Source organism: Coregonus clupeaformis, chromosome 22, assembly GCF_020615455.1.
Source record: "Coregonus clupeaformis isolate EN_2021a chromosome 22, ASM2061545v1, whole genome shotgun sequence".
In the NCBI taxonomy this organism is placed as follows: Eukaryota; Metazoa; Chordata; class Actinopteri; order Salmoniformes; family Salmonidae; genus Coregonus; species Coregonus clupeaformis.
Genome location: NC_059213.1, coordinates 4,163,127 through 4,183,162, shown reverse-complemented (window position 1 = coordinate 4,183,162; position 20,036 = coordinate 4,163,127). Strand labels below are relative to the sequence as shown.

At 45.4% G+C, this 20,036-nt stretch overlaps 3 protein-coding genes across 3 annotated transcripts; 1 reads left to right on the top strand and 2 right to left on the bottom strand.

Moving 5' to 3' along the window:
- Window positions 1–58: 58 nt before the first annotated feature.
- Window positions 59–7,618, top strand: pknox1.2 (pbx/knotted 1 homeobox 1.2). The gene is made up of 12 exons (XM_045206389.1): window positions 59–357; window positions 1,285–1,397; window positions 3,242–3,375; window positions 3,633–3,804; window positions 4,318–4,491; window positions 4,699–4,816; window positions 5,148–5,245; window positions 5,340–5,474; window positions 6,411–6,487; window positions 6,611–6,783; window positions 7,102–7,384; window positions 7,418–7,618. The coding sequence occupies exons 2-12, from the start codon at window positions 1,347–1,349 to the stop codon at window positions 7,455–7,457; spliced, it is 1,455 nt and encodes a 484-aa protein (XP_045062324.1). The 5' UTR covers window positions 59–357; window positions 1,285–1,346; the 3' UTR covers window positions 7,458–7,618.
- A 243-nt stretch (window positions 7,619–7,861) lies between these two features.
- LOC123481632 (transmembrane protease serine 3-like) lies at window positions 7,862–10,336 on the bottom strand. Its single transcript, XM_045206334.1, has 4 exons — window positions 10,176–10,336; window positions 9,192–9,570; window positions 8,720–8,872; window positions 7,862–8,411 (listed from the first exon to the last, which is right to left on the bottom strand). The coding sequence occupies exons 2-4, from the start codon at window positions 9,312–9,314 to the stop codon at window positions 8,388–8,390; spliced, it is 300 nt and encodes a 99-aa protein (XP_045062269.1). The 5' UTR covers window positions 9,315–9,570; window positions 10,176–10,336; the 3' UTR covers window positions 7,862–8,387.
- Window positions 10,337–10,500: 164 nt separating this feature from the next.
- Window positions 10,501–17,054, bottom strand: LOC121554187 (transmembrane protease serine 3). The gene is made up of 8 exons (XM_045206312.1): window positions 16,958–17,054; window positions 14,836–15,109; window positions 14,492–14,611; window positions 13,837–13,953; window positions 13,129–13,252; window positions 11,657–11,785; window positions 10,794–10,840; window positions 10,501–10,670 (listed from the first exon to the last, which is right to left on the bottom strand). Exons 1-8 carry the CDS (start codon window positions 17,012–17,014, stop codon window positions 10,501–10,503), a joined length of 1,038 nt encoding a protein of 345 aa, XP_045062247.1. The 5' UTR covers window positions 17,015–17,054.
- Between the last annotated feature and the right edge of the window lie 2,982 nt (window positions 17,055–20,036).

Here is a 20,036-nt window from a genome sequence, read left to right as displayed (position 1 = left end):
TAAAAAGTAGTCATTGCATCAGAAATATAAAACTCATGATGTCAATTATATGGGATAATTTTTCAATTATGAATGTTTTTGTAATTTGTATGCCTAGTCAATTACATACAATTTTAAATGTGTATACATTTGATGTAATAGAAATGTATTTTTATTCCTAATCATAATTTAAGCATAAGGGGCAGGGTATCGGCCTCAAGGGGCGGGACAAGGCATGTTCAGAATTGCTTCTCCTCCCACATGTTGAATATTAATGAGAGAAAATAGTCTGCGAGCCTATACGTAGTGACGACACAAGAAAACTGCGGGCCCGGATTGCAGCAGCCCCTTGTCACTGTGACGAAGATTGGCATTAAGGTAAGCTGTCACTCAAATTCCTCTTTTTTTCCGTCGCCCATCAATCTAACAATCGACGCAACATGCTCGAATGCAATGGCTCGCCATGGAATGAGCCAATGTGCACTTTGCGAAATGAACAGTGAGGCAAAAGACTGATCACACATAAAGGCAAGCTGTTGTGGCGAGAGAAAAAAGATGTCCGCTTATTTGGAAAAGGCGCATTGGAAAGGGTGAATGAGAAGGCCAAGCGTGTGTTGACTAATCTACAGACTACTGGACATTCGAATGTTATTAGGAGCGATACCTATCGATGATCGCAATGTCGATGGGATGTGTTCTGTTGACAGTTTTATTTGTTCAACATTTGAAAGCACCCATATTATCTGATACATGTAGCCTGAGCCGCTATACGATCTTTAGACAGCGAGGGTAGGATAAATTGGTTATCAAATTGACACGAAATTGTATGCACGTTTGTTTTATGTAAACACATTTGATCTATTCCCATATTTATTTTTGCACATGCATACGACTTGCTAGGGAGAGATTCAGGGGCCTAGTGTCCCAGTTTAGGATGATGCTTGGTGAACATTACGAACTGTAGATGCACAACTGCTGCGTTGGACAATGCTTTATTTAATCAAAAGCTGTGCCCGGAAGTTAGGGCTACTGACTGTACAACATACCTCCCGCGCTGCACGCGCGTGTATCGATAACTGCACTGTCTGAATTCCATTCTGATACACGCATACAGTGACCAAGCATTTACTACATTCCAAAAAACATGCATCCTCATACCGCAGAATGAAAGGCCCTGTGTTGACATAGTACCCTGACTCTACTTTCTTCGTTGTCTATGTATGTATCATGCAATGGTTATAGCTAATCTATGACAACAACAAAAATCTAATCTAAACCCCATTTCTGATGCATGTGTCCCTGTAGGACTGGTAGGCACACAGGTCTTGGACTGGAATGACCGAGTATTGGCATCATTGGCAGCGACCATGATGGAAGCCCAGTCGGCATCTCTAGATGAGTACCCGGAGGTAGATCAGGTAAGAGATTGAAGATGAGGAGGAGGAGTGAAGTTTGAACATATGACAAAGTGGGTGGCCATATTCCAATGAATGAGCTATGTGATATATACGCCAAACTTGTAACCCCAAATTCACTAGTAAATTAATAACTGTCTGAAGAAGGGTGTTACTGTCCTGAATTCCCAATTTCAATGAGCTGCTGTGAAAATGAATCCTCTGTGGACTCCATGGCCTCTCAAGTTATCAGCAAACATGGATGAGATCGCGGGGGCTGAGACTAACCACACATCTTCCAGCTCTCACCCAAGTGTATTTTTAACACATTGCGTTTCAATCAAAGTAATTGTTGTGCCATCACATGGCAATCACAAGGGCAGGGACAGTCCATATCCAGAGACAGTGAGTGAGGAAATGTTTTTCAAATACTGTAACAGCCACACATCTACAGTGTGCACGTAGGAGTGAGGCAATATTCATCATCATACATGTCATTTTAATATAATATATGCCATTTAGCATATTATTTTATCTATACTGAACAAAAATGTAAACACAACATGTAAAGTGTTGGTCTCATGTTTCATGAGCTGAAATAAAAGATCCCAGACATTTTCCATATGCACAAAATGCTTCTTTAGCTCATTGTGTGCACTAATTTGTTTAAGTCCCTGTTAGTGAGCATTTCTCTTTTGCCAAGATAATCCATCCACCTGACAGGTGTGCCATTAAACAGCACGATCATTACACAGGTGCAGCTTGTGCTGGGGACAATAAAAGGCCACTCTAGAATGTGCAGGTTTGTCACACAATACAATGCCGCGGATGTCTCAAGTTTTGAGGGAGTGTGCAATTGGCATGCTGACTGCAGGAATATCCACCAGAGCTGTTACCAGAGAATTGAATGTTAATTTCTCTACCATAAGCCGCCTCCAACTTCGTTTTGGCAGTATGTCCAACCGGCCTCACAACCGCAGACCACGTGTTACCACGCCAGCCCAGGATCGTCTGAGACCAGACAACCGGACAGCTGATAGAACTGATGAAAGGAGATGGTCACACCAGATACAGATTGGTTTTCTGATCCACTCCCCTACCTTATTTTAAAGGTATCTGTGACCAACAGATGCATATCTGTATTCCCAGCCATGTGAAATTCATAGATTAGGGCCTAATGAATTTATTTCAATTGACTGATTTACTTATATGAACTCAGTAAAACCTTTGAAATTGTTGCATGTTGCGTTTTATATTTTTTGTTCAGTATAAAATTACTTGCATGAGTCATGAGTGCATACATTTTTTACGTATGGGTGGACCCATTAATCAAACCCACTATCCTGGCTTTGCAAGCACTATGCTCTACCAACTGCGCTACAGAGGACCACTTGAAAAACCAATTGATGTCAGATCTAGTGACAAATTAGAAATTGTAATGAGCCTGACCTGAGGCACTGTAGGACAGGGTTGTGTTCATTAGAAACCAAATGGAAGAAACTGTTGAAACAAGGAAGGACTAGAATGGATCATGAATAACTTCTAACAGAGTGTAGAAGTTACAGACAGTGTATTCATGAGGGTTCAATGTGAGTGATAAATGGCTAAGGCGGTCTCTGTGAGCTGCTGAATTGAGACAGTGTTATGAGTGGAAATAGACAGACCAATATCTCTCTCCTCTCTCCCTGGGGCTGGCGTGTGTTCTCCTCACCCCACTACCACCCTGAGGGGAGTCATCCACCAACCACAGACTAACTTTACTGTATTTCACTCTCCTATCCCCTCCCTTCTCCTCCACTCTCCTTCTATTCTCTCTGCCTTGTTTCCCCCTCTTCTCTTTACCATCCTTGTCTGTTCCCTGGGTGAAGGTCTTGGTGCAGATGCGCGTGGGAGCGGATGAGGAGGGGGATCCGGAGCAGAGTCTGACCGAGGGGGGAGCAGGCAGCCCCTCTGCCACGCAGCCCCAGACACCCATGGACACAGACAAGCAGGCCATCTACAGGTAGGCGAGTCATGGTACTCCTCCACTCTGTCCTCCTCATCAGAGCTCTATCCCTCTGTTCTCCACCTTTTTTTTTTTCCTCCTCCTTAATTTTCCTTCCCCTGTCCTGTTTGTGACTGTAAACCTGTGTGGATGTGCAAGCATCGGTGCATGACTGTGTGTTTGTCTACTTTCACAACTGTGCCTACTGTAGTGTTAATCGTGTTTGTGTGTGTGTGTGTGTGTGTGTGTGTGTGTGTGTGTGTGTGGCATCGTAGGCACCCCTTGTTCCCTCTGCTGGCCCTACTCTTTGAGAAGTGTGAGCAGTCAACTCAGAGCTCGGACTGCGTCAGCTCTGCCAGCTTCAATGTGGACATTGAGAACTTTGTCCGCAGCCAGAAGAAAGAGGGCAAGGGCTTCTTCTGTGACGACCCAGACGTGGACAACCTGGTGAGGAACTCTGCACTACCATGGTCCTGTTCATTTGGGCATGCAACTGAAAACATTTGAAAATGTTCTGCAACAGAAAACAATTGGATATGTCCAGTTGGTCCTTTCCTGTTTCAGTCCATTTTTCTTCCTTTTGGTACCTAATGAACATGACCCAGCTCTTACATGTCATTGTCTGTCTTTGATGTTAAATAATAATATTCCGAAGTTCCACGGCTGTTGTGCCCTTCAACAAACCACTCTTGAATTGCCTCTCTTTACATCGAGCAATTGAAAGAGAGTATGTGTGATGCCAAATGTTTTATCAAAAATACAGAAATAAATGGTGTGACCAATGTCTTTATTGGGAAGAACTAAAGAGACTTGACTGACCAGCAAACGGATGTTGAATTACCTAATTGGTAATGGTTACGCTTAACCGTTGGCTAGGGTCAGGGTTAGAGTTATGGGTTGGTAGCATGCCTACTGATGGAACTCTAATTACCTCACCTGACCTTTGACCCCCGACCCCAGATGGTGAAGGCCATTCAGGTGCTGCGTATCCACCTCCTGGAGCTGGAGAAAGTGAGTGACCTGTGTAAGGACTTCTGTAGCCGCTACATCGCCTGCCTGCGCACCAAGATGAACAGTGAGACCCTGCTTAGTGGAGGAGAAACGGACAGCCCCTGTTCCCCTGTCCAGATACAGGTACACACACTCACACACAGGTTATACACACACATTTTCCCTTTATAGATTATTTGTATCTTTCCCAGAGGGAACTTTGGCTATGGTATTGGGATTAAATGATAAGCACATAATAGTACAATTCACACATTATAGGTATAAATTATACAAGATGAACACAAATGAATGTGAATGCAGTTAGGCTAATTTTGTGTGTGTTCCCCCCAGACCTCCAGCCCACTCACAGGAACCCTCAGCCCTCAAGGCATTGTGATGTCAGCCTCGGCCCTGCAGCAGGGCAACGTTACCCTGACAACAGTCAATTCTGCTGGCCAAGTGTTAGCAGGTATGTCTCCGTGGCATACCACCTCTACAGGTACCCTCTCCTCTCCGCCTTACTGTGTCCCTGTTCAGACAGCTACTAGCAATACTGGGTCATATTAATTATGGCACATCATAGCAAAACATTTTGTAACGGATAACGAAAACTATATTTTCTTAGTTATCAGGTTCAGGTAGTCCCTCCCTGTTTTAGTCCGTTTTCTTAAATCCGTGAATGTTGCCTCTTTTCAGAGTTTATTTCAAAGTTGATTATGGTGAGGTGCTGAGGGTTCTTGGAGTCAAGGCGTTACCAAAAATGTGTCATAACATGTTTATTTGTGCGTGTGTTTGAGCAGGTGGTACAGTGTACCAGCCCATTACAGTAGTCACGCCTCAGGGACAGGTGGTGGGACAAGCTATCTCACCCCAGACAATACGCATCAACAACACACAGGTGAGGAATACACCACACACACACAGACAGACGCACGGTCACAGTCACACAAACTACAGCCTGTTCTGTGAATTGACTGTGTGTGTGTGTACAGCTCCAGTTGCAACTCAATCAGGACCTGAGCAGTTTCTTCACCCAGGAGGACAGCTCATCCAAGAGCAACAAGAGGGGCGTCCTGCCCAAATCAGCCACCAACATCATGCGTACCTGGCTCTTCCAGCACATAGGGGTGAGTGAAAAACACCTCAAGGTGTAAATTGAATACCTGAATACCTTGCACCTCGTACCAACCGTTCCTAAGATTAGAATAACTACATTTAGTGTAACCCAGAGTAAACCCCTGCTAGGTTATTCCAAGGGTGTCTGTGCGTGCATGTGAGTGTGCACGTGCATGCATTTGAGAGAGAATGATGGCCCCCATCACGATGGCTCGTCCCATGATGGCTCGGAGCGGCTGCGTTGACAGAGACAGACGTGTTAGGCCCTCATATGACTGGCCCATGGTCCGCTGGCTATAAGCTAATCAGAGGTTAATCAGTGGACAGCCCACAGGCCCAATGGCGGAAGCTAACCAGATTGGTAGCTCACAGAGACCCTTTGTTCCCTGTGTGTGTTTGTGTGGGTGTCGGTGTGTGTTTGTGTGTGGGCATGTGTGCCTGGGCGTGTGTGTGTGTATAAGAGACGGTTAACTAACAGCCAGATGTTAGAAAATCCTAGCCCTCACAAAGACACACTTCAGATGAAGCGTCTTCACTACAGCTTGTTCCTCTCTGCTTGCTCCCGAGCTGCCAATCCTGGCCCTCAAGACTTTGTACATCCTAAAGTTGAATCGAAAGCCCAAGCTCCCGATACCTCAGAACTGTCCCCCACACGGCCCACTAGCAATTTATACCGGTGTGATTAATGGTTCCTGTGGTGCCCACAAACGTTGCGTGATAGCAGGTCAAGTAACATAGGAATTGGTTTAAAAGGTATCCGACTAGTGGCCAGGCTGCTCCGAACTCTAATTCACATAGAAGCTACTTTCCTTAATCAATGTCCTGTGCTGTTCCAATACAAAGTTACCTTTAGTCTTACATCATCCATCCACAGTCAGTCCCAGTACCTACTGGGCTTAATAGGGAGTTAATAGAACTCATTTTCTGTAAATTATTGTTTCTCTCAGCATCCCTATCCCACAGAGGACGAGAAGAAACAGCTCGCCATACAGACCAACCTGACCCTGCTGCAGGTCAACAACTGGTGAGGCAATCTTTAACACACACACCCTAAACCCAAGTGTAGTCACAAATGTACGTACTTTCACATTTGTGAAATGTGGCCTCAGATGATTGGCATAGCCCCTGTCCGTCTCTCCCCCTCCAGGTTCATTAATGCTAGGAGGCGTATCCTCCAGCCCATGATGGACAGCAGTGCGTCGGACACGCCCAAGAGCAGGAAGAGGACTCCCCAGAGCCGGCCCACCCAGCGTTTCTGGCCCATGGCCAACAACATTGCCTCGGCCGGCGTAGGGCAAGAGGTTGCCATGGACGATGATGGTAAATGCCAAATAATATGAAAAGTCTGCAACTCTGATATGCTCCTGTTGTGATTAAACCGCAAGTGAGAAATCACAGTAGGAACATATCAGAGTTGTGGACATTACTTTTTTTCAAATCCCCAGTCCTTACTACAGGCTCGGAGGAATATCAGGGTGTGGCTTTCACACCTTGATATGACTTGATCTTGTCCTTAACATACCAGTCGTCTCTATTACCACAATAACCCCGGTCAACTCTGATTGACTATACACTGTCCAATTACGTACTGGTTAGTGGATGTGGCTGAAGCTTGATTTTTTTCCCCTGTGCCCTCAGTTACCATGGTGACGATGGGCATGAGTGTAGACGAGCTGCAGACGCTGACATCAGACAGTGCAACACTGGCCATGCAGCAGGTGATGATGGGAGGACACAGCGAGGAGGAGGAGGGCGAGAGCGAGAGGAGGAAGAAGAAGAAGAAGAGGAAGAGGAGGAGGGGGGTGACATGGCCGGATTGGAGTGACATACCACTACAGCGGAATGTGATGTCACACCCTCATGCATGCCTGTGTTTGACTATATTACTCAACACTCATCACAGTGTCCAAGACTACCCACACTAGGCCTTTAAGGTCCTACTAGAAACAGAGAAAAAAAATACGCTATTTTTATATGTAAAATGTTTGGAATGAAGGCAGTTTTTTTTATTTTCGTTTGGCTTTTTTGCTTAGTGTTTTTATTTTGTTTATTTCTTTTTTTTAAAGAATATTTATGTATGAACATTGAATGTCCAATATGGCTGACCTGCTTTTCAAGGTCTGTTGGATTTCTCTAATAAAATGTTCAAGAAAGATTTTCCTCGTCTCTGTTTTTTGTTTCGGAGTGTAGACGCAGTATTTCAGGGGAGGATATCGACACGAGGAACAAGGATATGTTTGAGGATGTGTTGATAGTTGTGCAAAGACGTTTGGACGAAGAAATTCACACATGCTTATGAATGCAACATAAAAAAGGAATCATTGGGGGAAAAAAAGCTTTTTCGTAAAAATACATATCTTTATGGCATTTAGAAATTATACATAGGTTTTAACTTGTGTCCTCCGTACCATATTTCTCTAAAAACACATCTGCTATATAATGATATACAACGTATACTATACACAATACATGTTACAACTATTCCCTTTGTCTAGATGCACAGTTTGGTGTGTAGAGATTAAAGGAGCTCACAATGGAGATGTCGACATTCTGAGACCAAGTTTAGGCCAGGATTCAATCTGATCACCCTTTTTGGCAATGCACCACTTACAGGCGATGTTACCACGGTCGTGGAGATTGCATTCAAAGTAAACGCTGCAGATGTCGGATCAATCAGAAATGACCTTTTAATGTCAACCTTGCTACAACGGGGATCTTCCGCTGCCCGTTTGAGTCCTGGCCCTAGTTCATCTCCCCAGTCCTCCATTTATCATCCACCATTTCCCTCCATCTTGTTTCTCTCACTTTAAAATAGAGCTATTGCTCATCCTCCGATTGTGTCCATTCATTGTGGTGCTTAAGAACAAATAAATAGTGTCTGAGTAAAGTCCTCTAAGTATGTCAGCTACTGTATCCTTTGGGGATCAAGGGCTCAGTGCCTCTTCTTTCTGGGGGAAGATATCATAGAATGGGAGTATGTCATTTTGATGTTAAATAGGCTAACAGATTTTAATATATCAATAATTCATCACTGACTAATCCTAAAGAATAAACTACAAAAAGGTTTTCCATTGATTGAAGTTCACTGGCTGTCTCAAACTGTAAAAACGACTTCACTCTTAAAGGAACTGTCCATTTAAACAATGTATCTCTCTCCTGTGCATAGCAGCCTTAACAACACATCAGTACTGTCCGTCACCAGTAGAGTTCATGAGTGCACCAGTATACAGTATCACCAGTATACAGTAGAATTCACCTCCATCTGCTGGTGGATCCAGGTCAGAGCGTGGGGGATGAGAGTGTAAGCGGCCGGCTTGTTCCTCTCAGCACAGCCGTAGCCCCAGCTAGTGGCCCCCGCCAGCTTCCACACTGACGAGTCCTCACAGGCCAGAGGGCCTCCGCTATCCCCCTGGGGAGCCAAACACACCAGGATTAGCAGCAGTGCATTTGACTCCAAATAGGTGTGCTTTATAGCACAAAACACACTGTGCTAACGAACAATTAAAGGCAGCGGGTGGCCATCCTATCGCCTTTGAACAGAAAACCGGCCGTCATTTTCTGTTAATTTTCGGATGATTCTACTTGTTGAATCACCACGTTCGCGATCACAAAAACACAGTGGCCACCCCCTGCTTTTAACCGTTCGTCTTCGCTGTGTGATTTTTGTCTTCACTTTGTCCTTTAGACAAATGGTAGATGGAAATCTGAGGTCCACTTCTGAAAGATACCTGGCAAGAGTCTTTGCCCCCCTCTAGGTAGCCTGCACAGACAATCCAAGGGGAGATGGCACCCTGGTACACTGGTCCACTGCAGTCCCTGCTGGAGAGCACAGGGACCTGGGCAGAGTGCATGGACACACTGGTCTCCCCTGGAAAGACACACTCACACACACGAGGAAGGGCAGGAAAGGTGTATCACAGAGTGTGCGTGCGTGCCTGCATGAATGCATGAATGTGGTGTATGCGTGAGTGCTTGCACATCTATTCAGGTGTTGAATTTGACCCCACTCACCTCCATCCACTGTGGCACCCCACCCAGAGATCCAGCACATCTTCCCCTCCTCAAATCTCTCCCCATAGTTCGGCAGGCAGATAGGCTCAACCAGACCTGGAGGAAAAGACTTAGCCAATAAACCTGCTGTGCTCCTTCAGATTTGAGGTGAATAGAACAGTTACTCTAAGGGCTCTATTCAATCCGTATCGCGGAAGTTCAGCACTAAAGTCCAATTTAAATTTAAAGGCAATGTTCCTGCGTTGGCGGAGACTGCATTCACGGTAAACCTTGCATGCTGTTTGTCAGCTCAATCAGAAATTACCTTTACATTTCTATCGCGCAATCTGTAATGCTTCAGCGATACAGATTGAATATTGAATAGAGCCCTAAATCACTATCAGTCAGTAGGACAGACAGACAGGCAGAATTGGGAAAGTGACACATTTGTAGTTGTTTTGCCTCTGTACTCCATGAGACAATGACTATGAGGTTAAAGTGCAGACTGTCAGCTTTAATTTGAGGGTATTTTCATCCATATCGGCTGAACCGTTTAGAAAATACAGCAAAAAATAACAATAATAATTTAAACCTGACAGCCTGCACTTTAACCTCATAATCATTGTATCATTTCAAATCCAAAGTGCTGGAGTACAGAGCCAAAACAACAACAAAAACTTCACTGTCCCAATACTTTTGGGGCTCATTGTAGATAGTGGTACCATTAAAGGTAAGAGGCTCTGTAAGCTTCAATAGCGCAATGTCGTAGTTTAAGCCCTTGGGTTGGTAGTTGGCATGGTAGATCATCTTCTCCACAGAGCGAGACATCACCCCATTGACTGGCTGATCTGTCAATCCCACATGCACCGCCCACAGCATGGGGTTTGTTGCAAACCTTGAGAAAGGATGGACAGTCAACCAATGAAAAACCTTATCACTTCTAAAAGTTATGGTGTGTTCATGTAAGGTCAGTACAGTATAAATGTGTGCGTACGTATGTACGTGTAAGCATGTGTGCACACGTGCACCTGTGTTTGTGAGAGAGGCTCACCCGTAGACACAGTGTGCTGCTGTCACTATCCAGCGTGATGTGATGATGGAGCCCCCACAGAGGTGTTGGTTCTGATAGTGCAGGCTGGCCTGCCAGGGAAAATGGCCTGGTTTGGAGACGTTCCCTCCCACAATACGAGACCTGAACATGGGCCTGGAGCCACACTCTGCAGGGGGCAGCCAGGAGAAAACCATTGATATGATAATGTTGCTAGTAAACACTCACAACGCACGCACACACACACACACACACACACACTTTCTAACTCCACTGTCACTCTTTCACTCACCTAGGCATTTGAGTACGGTCACACTCTCAGAGCTGCACTGGGTCTTACTGGAAAAACAGAGAATGAAGGCTTATACTTACTGCCAACATACACACAGACAGTCTGTGGACCTGAGCACGGAACCAATTGTATATAACATGCTGGAAATAACTTCAGAAAATGAAAGTTAACTGGTTCAAATTAGGTTATTCTCTGTATAACACCAATGGGAAAGTTTGATGTATGCTCTCATTTGTACCATGTACAAACCCATGTACTTTGCCAAAGTCAGGCCCTTATGTAATTGAGAAACATGACATGGACTGAAGTGAAACATGGGATCACAACTAGACTTATGAAGCAGAGCAACGAACACTGCTGTGCCACCTATTGTCCTGCTGGCAAGACAGAAACAATCAATACGCGATTACGAAACATGCTTTAGTTAGTGCCACCGAGCAACATACGTTTCTGAGGGAAACGCAGAATTAGCCTATTCTCTTGGCACCTTCCATTGTTTCATATAGTCTGACAAATACTGTATCATGCGCCACTTTGGGGGTACCTCCAGACAGTTAGTTGAAAAGGCTTCAGTTCCTATAGCAGGAACAGGGAGACATTCAACCATCACAGCCCTGTTGTCAGCCCTACATCAGCATAGTATGTAGTCCTTGTGGTGGCATACTGTAGGTAGATGGCAGAATCAAGAATTTGCATACTTAACTCAATAGTGCTTGTAAAAAGGTATTTGGTTGTAAGGGCATACGCTAGAAGGGGACGAACTTGCTGCTGCAGCTGTACATTTGTTAAAGTTCTGAATACTGGCAGACTGGTACTGAGCACAGTTTTCTTTTCTGTCAGAGATGGATGGCCAAATGGTTCACCTGAGGAAGGTGGTGTTGTGGATCTTGACAGTCTGCTGGCGATCTGGTTGACTCAGATTGACTGATACCAGGTTAGCCTGGAAGGCCGACTCGACGGATGAGAGGGGCATGGAGCTGGAACTGATGTAGCTGAGCGAACAAGAAGGAACCACACAGACATTTACAGTTTATTGGTGCACATAGTGTGAATTTTCATTGGCTGCATATGAGAGGCAAGGCAGTGGGTGGGTTTGGGATGTTCAGAGGGTATTATCCTCACATTTTGTGACTAGATCCATTGACAGTACTACCCATTCATTTATAATCCATTTATAAAAGTGAACACAGGATCCTAATATACTTGGACCACAACAGAAATACATTTGTTGACTTTATGGTGATTTATCCACAATCATTTTGAATGGGTGTGTTGTTGATTTCATGTGGCTGAATCAACTTTAATTGTATTTTAAATTGGTCAAATAAAAGTAATTAATTATTAATCCAAACATACTCCTAACATTAACCAGGACGGTCTTAAAGGGATACTTCGGGATTGTGGCACTGAAGCCCTTTATCTACTTCCCCAGAATCAGATGAACTTGCGGATACCATTTGTATGTCTCTGTGTCCAGTTTGAAGGAAGTTAGGTGTAGTTTCGTGAGCCAATGCTAACTAGCATTAGCACAATGACTGGAAGTCTATGGGTATCTAATAGCATGCTAGCAGATACCCATTGACTTTCAGTCATTGCGCTAACGCTAGTTAGCAATTGTGCTAGCGCTAGTTAGCAACTTCCTTCAAACTGCACGTAGAGACATAAAAATTGTATCCACGTGTTCATCTGACTCTTGGGAAGTAGATAAAGGGCCTCATTGCCAAAATAATCCCCAAAATGGGAACGCGGCCAGATCCGTTGTGAGAAACTGACGATGGTATAACTGAACATCTTAACCTACTTAGAGCGCTGGTTGGTTGGGCTGGTGATTTTTCACGTCATTTAATGCCAGGCTGATTTTAATGGGATTAGCAATGCAGTTAATGGGACCTTTGGGTACAGAAACCCATTAGAAAGCCCTCCCTCTGAATGCTGGGTAAATGTGGGAGTATTACAATGAGGAGGGAGAGAGTTTTAGGCTCTTTCTCCTCAGGCCATGTGGGAGAATGGTCTCTATTACATTTTAGTCATTTAGCAGACGCTCTTATCCAGAGCGACTTACAGTTAGTGAGCGCATACATTTTTCATACTGGCCCCCCGTGGGAATCGAACCCACAACCCTGGCGTTGCAAGCGCCATGCTCTACCAACTGAGCTATAGAAGGGACCAGTCTCTATGGTGGAATGATCTGTATTCTCTGTATGTCTCTTGACATTGCTCCACTCACCCTCACCGTAGTCATCCACCATGCCAGCCCCAGTGAACCTCTGGCCCTTCACTTATCTTTTTACCCCTGTCACAGAGAACTAATTCAATTCAATTCCCAACCGTGTACCTGGAGTATCCCAGCTGTTTGCAGGCAGAATAACCCAGTGTGTGATCCCAGTTGGCGGAGCACACGGTCCTCCATACACCCCTACTGTTGACCTGCAGCACAGAGCTCCTCCCACTCAGACGCACTGAGGGATAGACAGAAAGACAGACAGACAGACAGATAGATAGGAAGAAAGAAAGAAAGAAAGAAAGAAAGAAAGAAAGAAAGAAAGAAAGAAAGAAAGAAAGAAAGAAAGAAAGAAAGAAAGAAAGAAAGAAAGAAAGAAAGAAAGAAAGAAAGAAAGACAGACAGACATAATAATAATATAATATATAATATATAATAATATGCCATTTAGCAGATGCTTTTATCCAAAGCGACTTACAGTCATGCGTCCATACATTTTTTTTTGTGTATGGGTGGTCCCGGGGGTCGAACCCACTACCTTGACGTTACAAGCGCCGTGCTCTACCAGCTGAACTACAGAGGACCACACTGACATGTCAGTGACTTTCTATATGATGCTCCCAACTGAGATACTGTGTGTCATTAGTGTGTGTACAGGTTACTAAGTGAATAGTCTTGCCTATCTGACCTAGCCTGGGGACGAGGTTCCACAGTGAATGATGTGGATGAATGGTGTGAGGGAATTTCAAGCCCTTTATCAGAGTTAAAGTGAGAGAGCATTTTTAGTTGTGTATGTGTGTGGGAGAGAAGTGTGCATCTCACCACATTGCAGTTCGTCCTCCCCATCTGCGCAGTCGCTGACGCCATCACACTGCGCAGATCTGGCAAAACACACAGTGGATGTGCTACAGTGGAACTTCCCCGTGCAGCTGACTCCCACTTTGGAAACAAGGAGGACACACACATGCACACACACACACACACACATTGTTACACACAGTGGTGGAATTGGAAAGAAGTTGTAGTAAAATCCTACGATTCTATGTAAAAAGCACTTCACAGTGATATGTAATGACATGTTCCACCCCTGGTTACGCACAACTTGCCGTGTTATTCAGGCCTCAAGACTAACTTACTGCACTGTGTCTCCTGTTACACATATGACACACGTCTCCTCTTACAATCACAGTAACACAGTACAGAACAATGATACTATTACACCAACACTATGAGCCACTCAGACACTGTATATCCTAATCCTAGTACTTGATACTATATCCTGACACACAACATTGCCTGTTCTAATAGATAGATAACACTATGTAATACAGCCATATAGTGTCAAGTGCATATGTGTCCTTGATATCAATCCAACCACACATGGTTCAATATAACTGCTATAGACAGATTATCTTTCTGTAATAATATGGTTGATAATTACTATTTAATAACAAGGCCACGAACAGTTTTCCCTTACCTCCAAGCCCAATGCCTAGGGCTAGACTCATGGCCAGTAGACCACACGCAACAATCACCAGCAGCAGCCAGTGTGCCAGGAGCCGGCTGCATAGCGTCTTAGTCTCTACCAAGTCATCACCTGAAGCACCAGAAATTAACCATGAGAGCACGTCCAAATAATGGAGGACAAGGCAACACTGGCACTAGTAAGGCCACAAACCATTAAGAGCCATGGTTAGCCCCATCACAACATGTGAGGCTCCCATAGATAGGGCAAAGGGGTTTTTCTGACTCTGTGTCCAGAACACGAAAAACTCTTGACGCATAGATGGAGAGTCATTGTGTACTCTGGGGCTTCCATACCGTGCATGAAGGGCTGGACCTTGATGAAGCGCATGGAAGGGTGGTAGCTGGGTGGGGTGAGCTGGCCCTGGCTCTTTGGGATGGGGGCAGGGGGCTCCTGGGGCGGAGCGGTGGGTACATGGGGGTCCTGGAGGTCCTGCGAGAAGGGGCCGCTGGTCTGGCTGCTGAGGGGGCTGATGTTGAAGGTGGTGGGGATCTCCACGATTGGCAGGTCCTCATTACTCACAGACTCATCCTCAGTACGGGCCGGGTCCGTTCCCTCTGCCCCAGACACCTGTATGGAGTGTGTTAGAGAGAGAGAGAGAGAGAGAGAGAGAGAGAGAGAGAGAGAGAGAGAGAGAGAGAGAGAGAGAGAGAGAGAGAGAGAGAGAGAGAGAGAGAGAGAAATGGAGGGAGGGCGCGTGAGAGAGTAGGGGGATGGTATGAGAGAGAGGGAGAGAGAAAATTAGAAAATCAAATCAAATCAAATCAAATTTTATTGGTCACATGCGCCGAATACAACAGGTGCAGACATTGCAGTGAAATGCTTACTTACAGCCCTTAACCAACAGTGCATTTATTTTAAACAAAAAAAGTAAGAATAAAACAACAACAAAAAAAGTGTTGAGAAAAAAAGAGCAGAAGTAAAATAAAGTGACAGTAGGGAGGCTATATATACAGTAAAATAAAGTGACAGTAGGGAGGCTATATATACAGGGGGGTACCGTTGCAGAGTCAATGTGCGGGGGGCACCGGCTAGTTGAGGTAGTTGAGGTAATATGTACATGTGGGTAGAGTTAAAGTGACTATGCATAAATACTTAACAGAGTAGCAGCAGCGTAAAAAGGATGGGGTGGGGGGGCAGTGCAAATAGTCCGGGTAGCCATGATTAGCTGTTCAGGAGTCTTATGGCTTGGGGGTAGAAGCTGTTGAGAAGTCTTTTGGACCTAGACTTGGCACTCCGGTACCGCTTGCCGTGCGGTAGCAGAGAGAACAGTCTATGACTAGGGTGGCTGGAGTCTTTGACAATTTTGAGGGCCTTCCTCTGACACCGCCTGGTATAGAGGTCCTGGATGGCAGGGAGCTTTGCCCCAGTGATGTACTGGGCCGTACGCACTACCCTCTGTAGTGCCTTGTGGTCAGAGGCCAAGCAGTTGCCATACCAGGCGGTGATGCAACCAGTCAGGATGCTCTCGATGGTGCAGCTGTAGAATTTTTTGAGGATCTGAGGACCCATGCCAAATCTTTTTAGTCTCCTGAGGGGGAATAGGCTTTGTCGTGCCCTCTTCACGACTGTCTTGGTGTGTTTGGACCATGATAGTTCGTTGGTGATGTGGACACCAAGGAACTTGAAGCTCTCAACCTGTTCCACTACAGCCCCGTCGATGAGAATGGGGGCGTGCTCAGTCCTCTTTTTTTTCCTGTAGTCCACAATCATCTCCTTTGTCTTGGTCACGTTGAGGGAGAGGTTGTTGTCCTGGCACCACACGGCCAGATCTCTGACCTCCTCCCCTATAGGCTGTCTCATCGTTGTCGGTGATCAGGCCTACCACTGTTGTGTCGTCGGCAAACTTAATGATGGTGTTGGAGTCGTGCCTGGCCATGCAGTCATGGGTGAACAGAGAGTACAGGAGGGGACTGAGCACGCACCCCTGAGGGGCCCCCGTGTTGAGGATCAGTGTGGCAGATGTGTTGTTACCTACCCTTACCACCTGGGGGCGGCCCGTCAGGAAGTCCAGGATCCAGTTGCAGAGGGAGGTGTTTAGTCCCAGGATCCTTAGCTTAGTGATGAGCTTAGAGGGCACTATGGTGTTGAATGCTGAGCTGTAGTCAATGAATAGCATTCTCACGTAGGTGTTCCTCTTGTCCAGGTGGGAAAGGGCAGTGTGGAGTGCGATAGAGATTGCATCATCTGTGGATCTGTTGGGGCGGTATGCAAATTGGAGTGGGTCTAGGGTTTCTGGGATTATGCTGTTGATGTGAGCCATGACCAGCCATGAAAATGAGAAAGAGATAGAAAGAAAAAGAGATGAGGATGGAAGTTGGAGCTCAGCTCCTAAGACATCCTTGTCAGTTGTTTGTTCATCTGAACAGCGTTGACATCAGAACACGCAGACCTCGGGAGGTCAGTCTGGCTACTCACCTTCCTCTCTCCAGCTGATCCATCAGCAGCAGTCTTGTCACTATCAGGCATGGCCATATCTCCTCACCCAGCTAATCATCTTGGCCCCATGGTAGTAAGATGACTCCCACTGGAGGCTGGTGGAGACAGAGTGATGGGAGAGTAAGGACTGCGCTGACAAATATCCAGGATATAATGCTACTGCCTGGCTGAGTGACTGACCAATAGACCGACCACCACCAATGGAGAACCTGATAGCAGTTTCCCTCTCTATTGCTCACAGACCAGTTTCCTAGCAAACTGTATTCACTAACTTACTCACTAACTGACAAATTGACCGTTGTAATCCAAATGCCCTACAAACTGCCTGACAAACTGGTTAGATCTCAGTCTGGCCAACTGACTGAGAAACTCAGTGACTGGTCTGTCTGTCTTTCTGTTGACCTCCTCTCTCTCTCTCTCTCTCTCTCTCTCTCTCTCCTCGCTCTCTCTCTCCTGTGTCTTCTCTCTGGCCACACCCTGATGGAGAGAATGGGACACCTGAGCAGGTGCAACACCAGTGTGCCGTGCCACATAAAATGGGGATCAAGTAACATCTGAACACTCTTTGACCTTGCGTGTAAGATTACAGTGGAGTATTCTGGGAAGACACTCAGGTAGCTTTGCTGCTACGGTTGTTGAGGGGAATTGGGGAGTGCGGGGGTCTGGGGTTGTAAGGTGAAAGGTCATAAGCCTACTTACTGGCTGTTCCATCTGATTAGTGGTCACTCAGGTGTACAGGCTAACAGAGATGGATGTAAGGAGGCCATGCATCTGGGGAATGCTCCCTTATTTGAATTGCACAGTGCGTGACTGGTCATTGGTGCATAAGAGGAAGGTTTCTCTAATGTCATGGGTACTTATCTGAATCTAAGTGTATGACTAAAATAAAATAATCTATGCTAGTAATTGTGTAGTGAGCAGAGCCTCTGGTGATCTAACACCACCAATAGTAGTACTGTGTCACCAAGTAGTGGAGGGATGATGAGTTCCATTACATCACAGGTCATTATCTAGTGAGGTTACTGGAGAACCCTTTAGCGTTTGACCCTTTTTCTCCGCTTCCTGTGTCATGTTTCCTTGGGTGGTGCTTCGGAGTCTATACTTGTGAGGATGTATGGCCATGTGTATGTGAAGGCTCTTTCTCTTTCAACGACTAGCCATACAAGTGTAGGAATAAGGAGAGGGCGTTCATGAATGAGGACTATGATGTATTGGCAATATCTTACCACCAGATGTCAGAACCTTATTCTTTGTTCAACCCTACAGCTAAAACGGATCTCTATGGACTCTATCTAAATGCGTCTTTCCAATGTGATAATTCGCATCCTATCTCCTCGGTTCCTTCTCAAATGTGTTGACGGGGAAGGTCCACGATCCCTACCTCCAATGGATTTTGACGAAGGAGACGAGGAGAGAGGCTGCAAGGTATCGAGGAAAGATTAATTGAGAAAGAGACCTGGACATAGAATTGTCCACATAGCCTGTGACATAGCCAGGCTACAGTTAAACTATGGGTACCATGCTGATACAGAGTAACCCAATCCCCCATGAAGACAGCTAACTAAAAGCTAGGTAAAAGCTCAATCGGAGCTTAAGTGTTGGGTAGTTTGGTAGCTATGATTCAATTTCATAGCTTTGGGTACAGTGATATAACGAAGCCAAAGCTGGGCTCCACTTTTAATTCCCTCCTCTTCCTCCTCCTCTCAGCTCTCTACTCTCAGTCACGACTGTGCAGATAAAGACCGTGTGACTCAGCAGCCAGAACTGAGAACAGTCAGAATGAACACCTCAAATAACCACATCCATCCGGCTTAAATGCATCCATTATAATGACGTCTGTTATAATGGTGATTGGTTAGCGCAATAGTTGGGGTCGCTGTGGAGTCCGTATGGGGTGTGAGTGTGTAGCAGATGGGGTTTTGTGACGCTTGCTCCTTAGCCTGAAATTTAGAAGAGGTACGGCTAAGCAAGCAGCGTGACGTCTGATATATTCACATCCTCGCTCCTTGCCTCCTTCTCAAAACGAGAATTGAAGAAGGTTCGAGAGACCTTGGACCTTCTCCTCCAATATGGTTGAGAAGGCGGCGAAGAGTACGATGTGTGGAATCACGAGTGACAAATTAAGAAAGAACATTCGTCTGTCAATTTGTTGACCTTCCACTCTGTAGATTGGGTTAGTGCACTAAATAATTTGCTGCTCGATATTCCCCAAGGTTAAGATTGTCCACTATTTCTAGTCTAATTGAGAAGAAATACTGTCAAATATTTTTTCTTTCTCTTTTAGTATTATCACTTTATAGCCAGACAGTGTATAGGTGGTCTAAACTAGCCTACATAAAATCCTATCACACTGTGAAAAGAGCGCATCAGTCGAGTCTGGTTTGGCTTGATTCAGTGGGCAAATTGGCGCGCGTGTGTGTGTGTTAATTAGTTGAATGCGGCTACAGGTCCCATTACCTACCAGTGATGGGGTTATACTGTCCTGATCCCAGTCAGTATCACATCCTCAATATCCTATTGTACATTCATATCCATACACCTTCCATTGAATCACTCTAGTCCATGTTCACATCATGATGTATGCGTGACCATTCAGACAGCCCATTCATTTGCACCATCTCCCCTACTATTTCTAATAGAGGATGTTCACAACGCGACAAAGATTACCTGGGGTCCAAGCTCTGCGTGCTACAGTGCAGGGGGTGTCAGGGCTTCTATGATAAGCCGGCAAGGGACAAGGCCAAGCACACATCATAGAGGACCCCACACACAATCCCAATGTTTTGAGCTGCTGCCCTCCAGGGGGTCCCACTGTTCAGCAAGGCAAGTTTCATTCCATCAGCCATGAACAGTGGGACATAGGATGATGCAGGCCCAATACATGGTCAGACAGTAAGCCACAGACTTTGAATATGTGAAAATGTAGCCTAAATGTGTGACTTGTGTACTAACTTTCCAGTTCTCCGTTCTGCATGTAATATATTGTGTTGTGTTTGTGTATTTTTATGCTGACATCACGAAATGCCTTTTCATGTAAATGGCCAATAAAATATAGATC

What these genes read in the sequence shown, in the direction of transcription:
- pknox1.2 (XM_045206389.1), top strand. Translation starts at nt 1,347, where the DNA reads ATGATGGAAGCCCAGTCGGCATCTCTAGATGAGTACCCGGAGGTAGAT. An exon ending in GACAAGCAGGCCATCTACAG is followed by an intron (nt 3,376 to 3,632) that starts GTAGGCGAGTCA and finishes GTGGCATCGTAG; the next exon opens with GCACCCCTTGTTCCCTCTGC. An exon ending in GTTCCCCTGTCCAGATACAG is followed by an intron (nt 4,492 to 4,698) that starts GTACACACACTC and finishes TGTTCCCCCCAG; the next exon opens with ACCTCCAGCCCACTCACAGG.
- LOC123481632 (XM_045206334.1), bottom strand. Translation starts at nt 9,314, where the DNA reads ATGCACTCTGCCCAGGTCCCTGTGCTCTCCAGCAGGGACTGCAGTGGA. An exon ending in GGGGCAAAGACTCTTGCCAG is followed by an intron (nt 8,873 to 9,191) that starts GTATCTTTCAGA and finishes TTGGCTCCCCAG; the next exon opens with GGGGATAGCGGAGGCCCTCT. An exon ending in GGATCCACCAGCAGATGGAG is followed by an intron (nt 8,412 to 8,719) that starts GTGAATTCTACT and finishes ATCTTCCCCCAG; the next exon opens with AAAGAAGAGGCACTGAGCCC.
- LOC121554187 (XM_045206312.1), bottom strand. Translation starts at nt 17,014, where the DNA reads ATGGCCATGCCTGATAGTGACAAGACTGCTGCTGATGGATCAGCTGGA. An exon ending in GATCAGCTGGAGAGAGGAAG is followed by an intron (nt 15,110 to 16,957) that starts GTGAGTAGCCAG and finishes CACTCCATACAG; the next exon opens with GTGTCTGGGGCAGAGGGAAC. An exon ending in CCTAGGCATTGGGCTTGGAG is followed by an intron (nt 13,954 to 14,491) that starts GTAAGGGAAAAC and finishes TTGTTTCCAAAG; the next exon opens with TGGGAGTCAGCTGCACGGGG.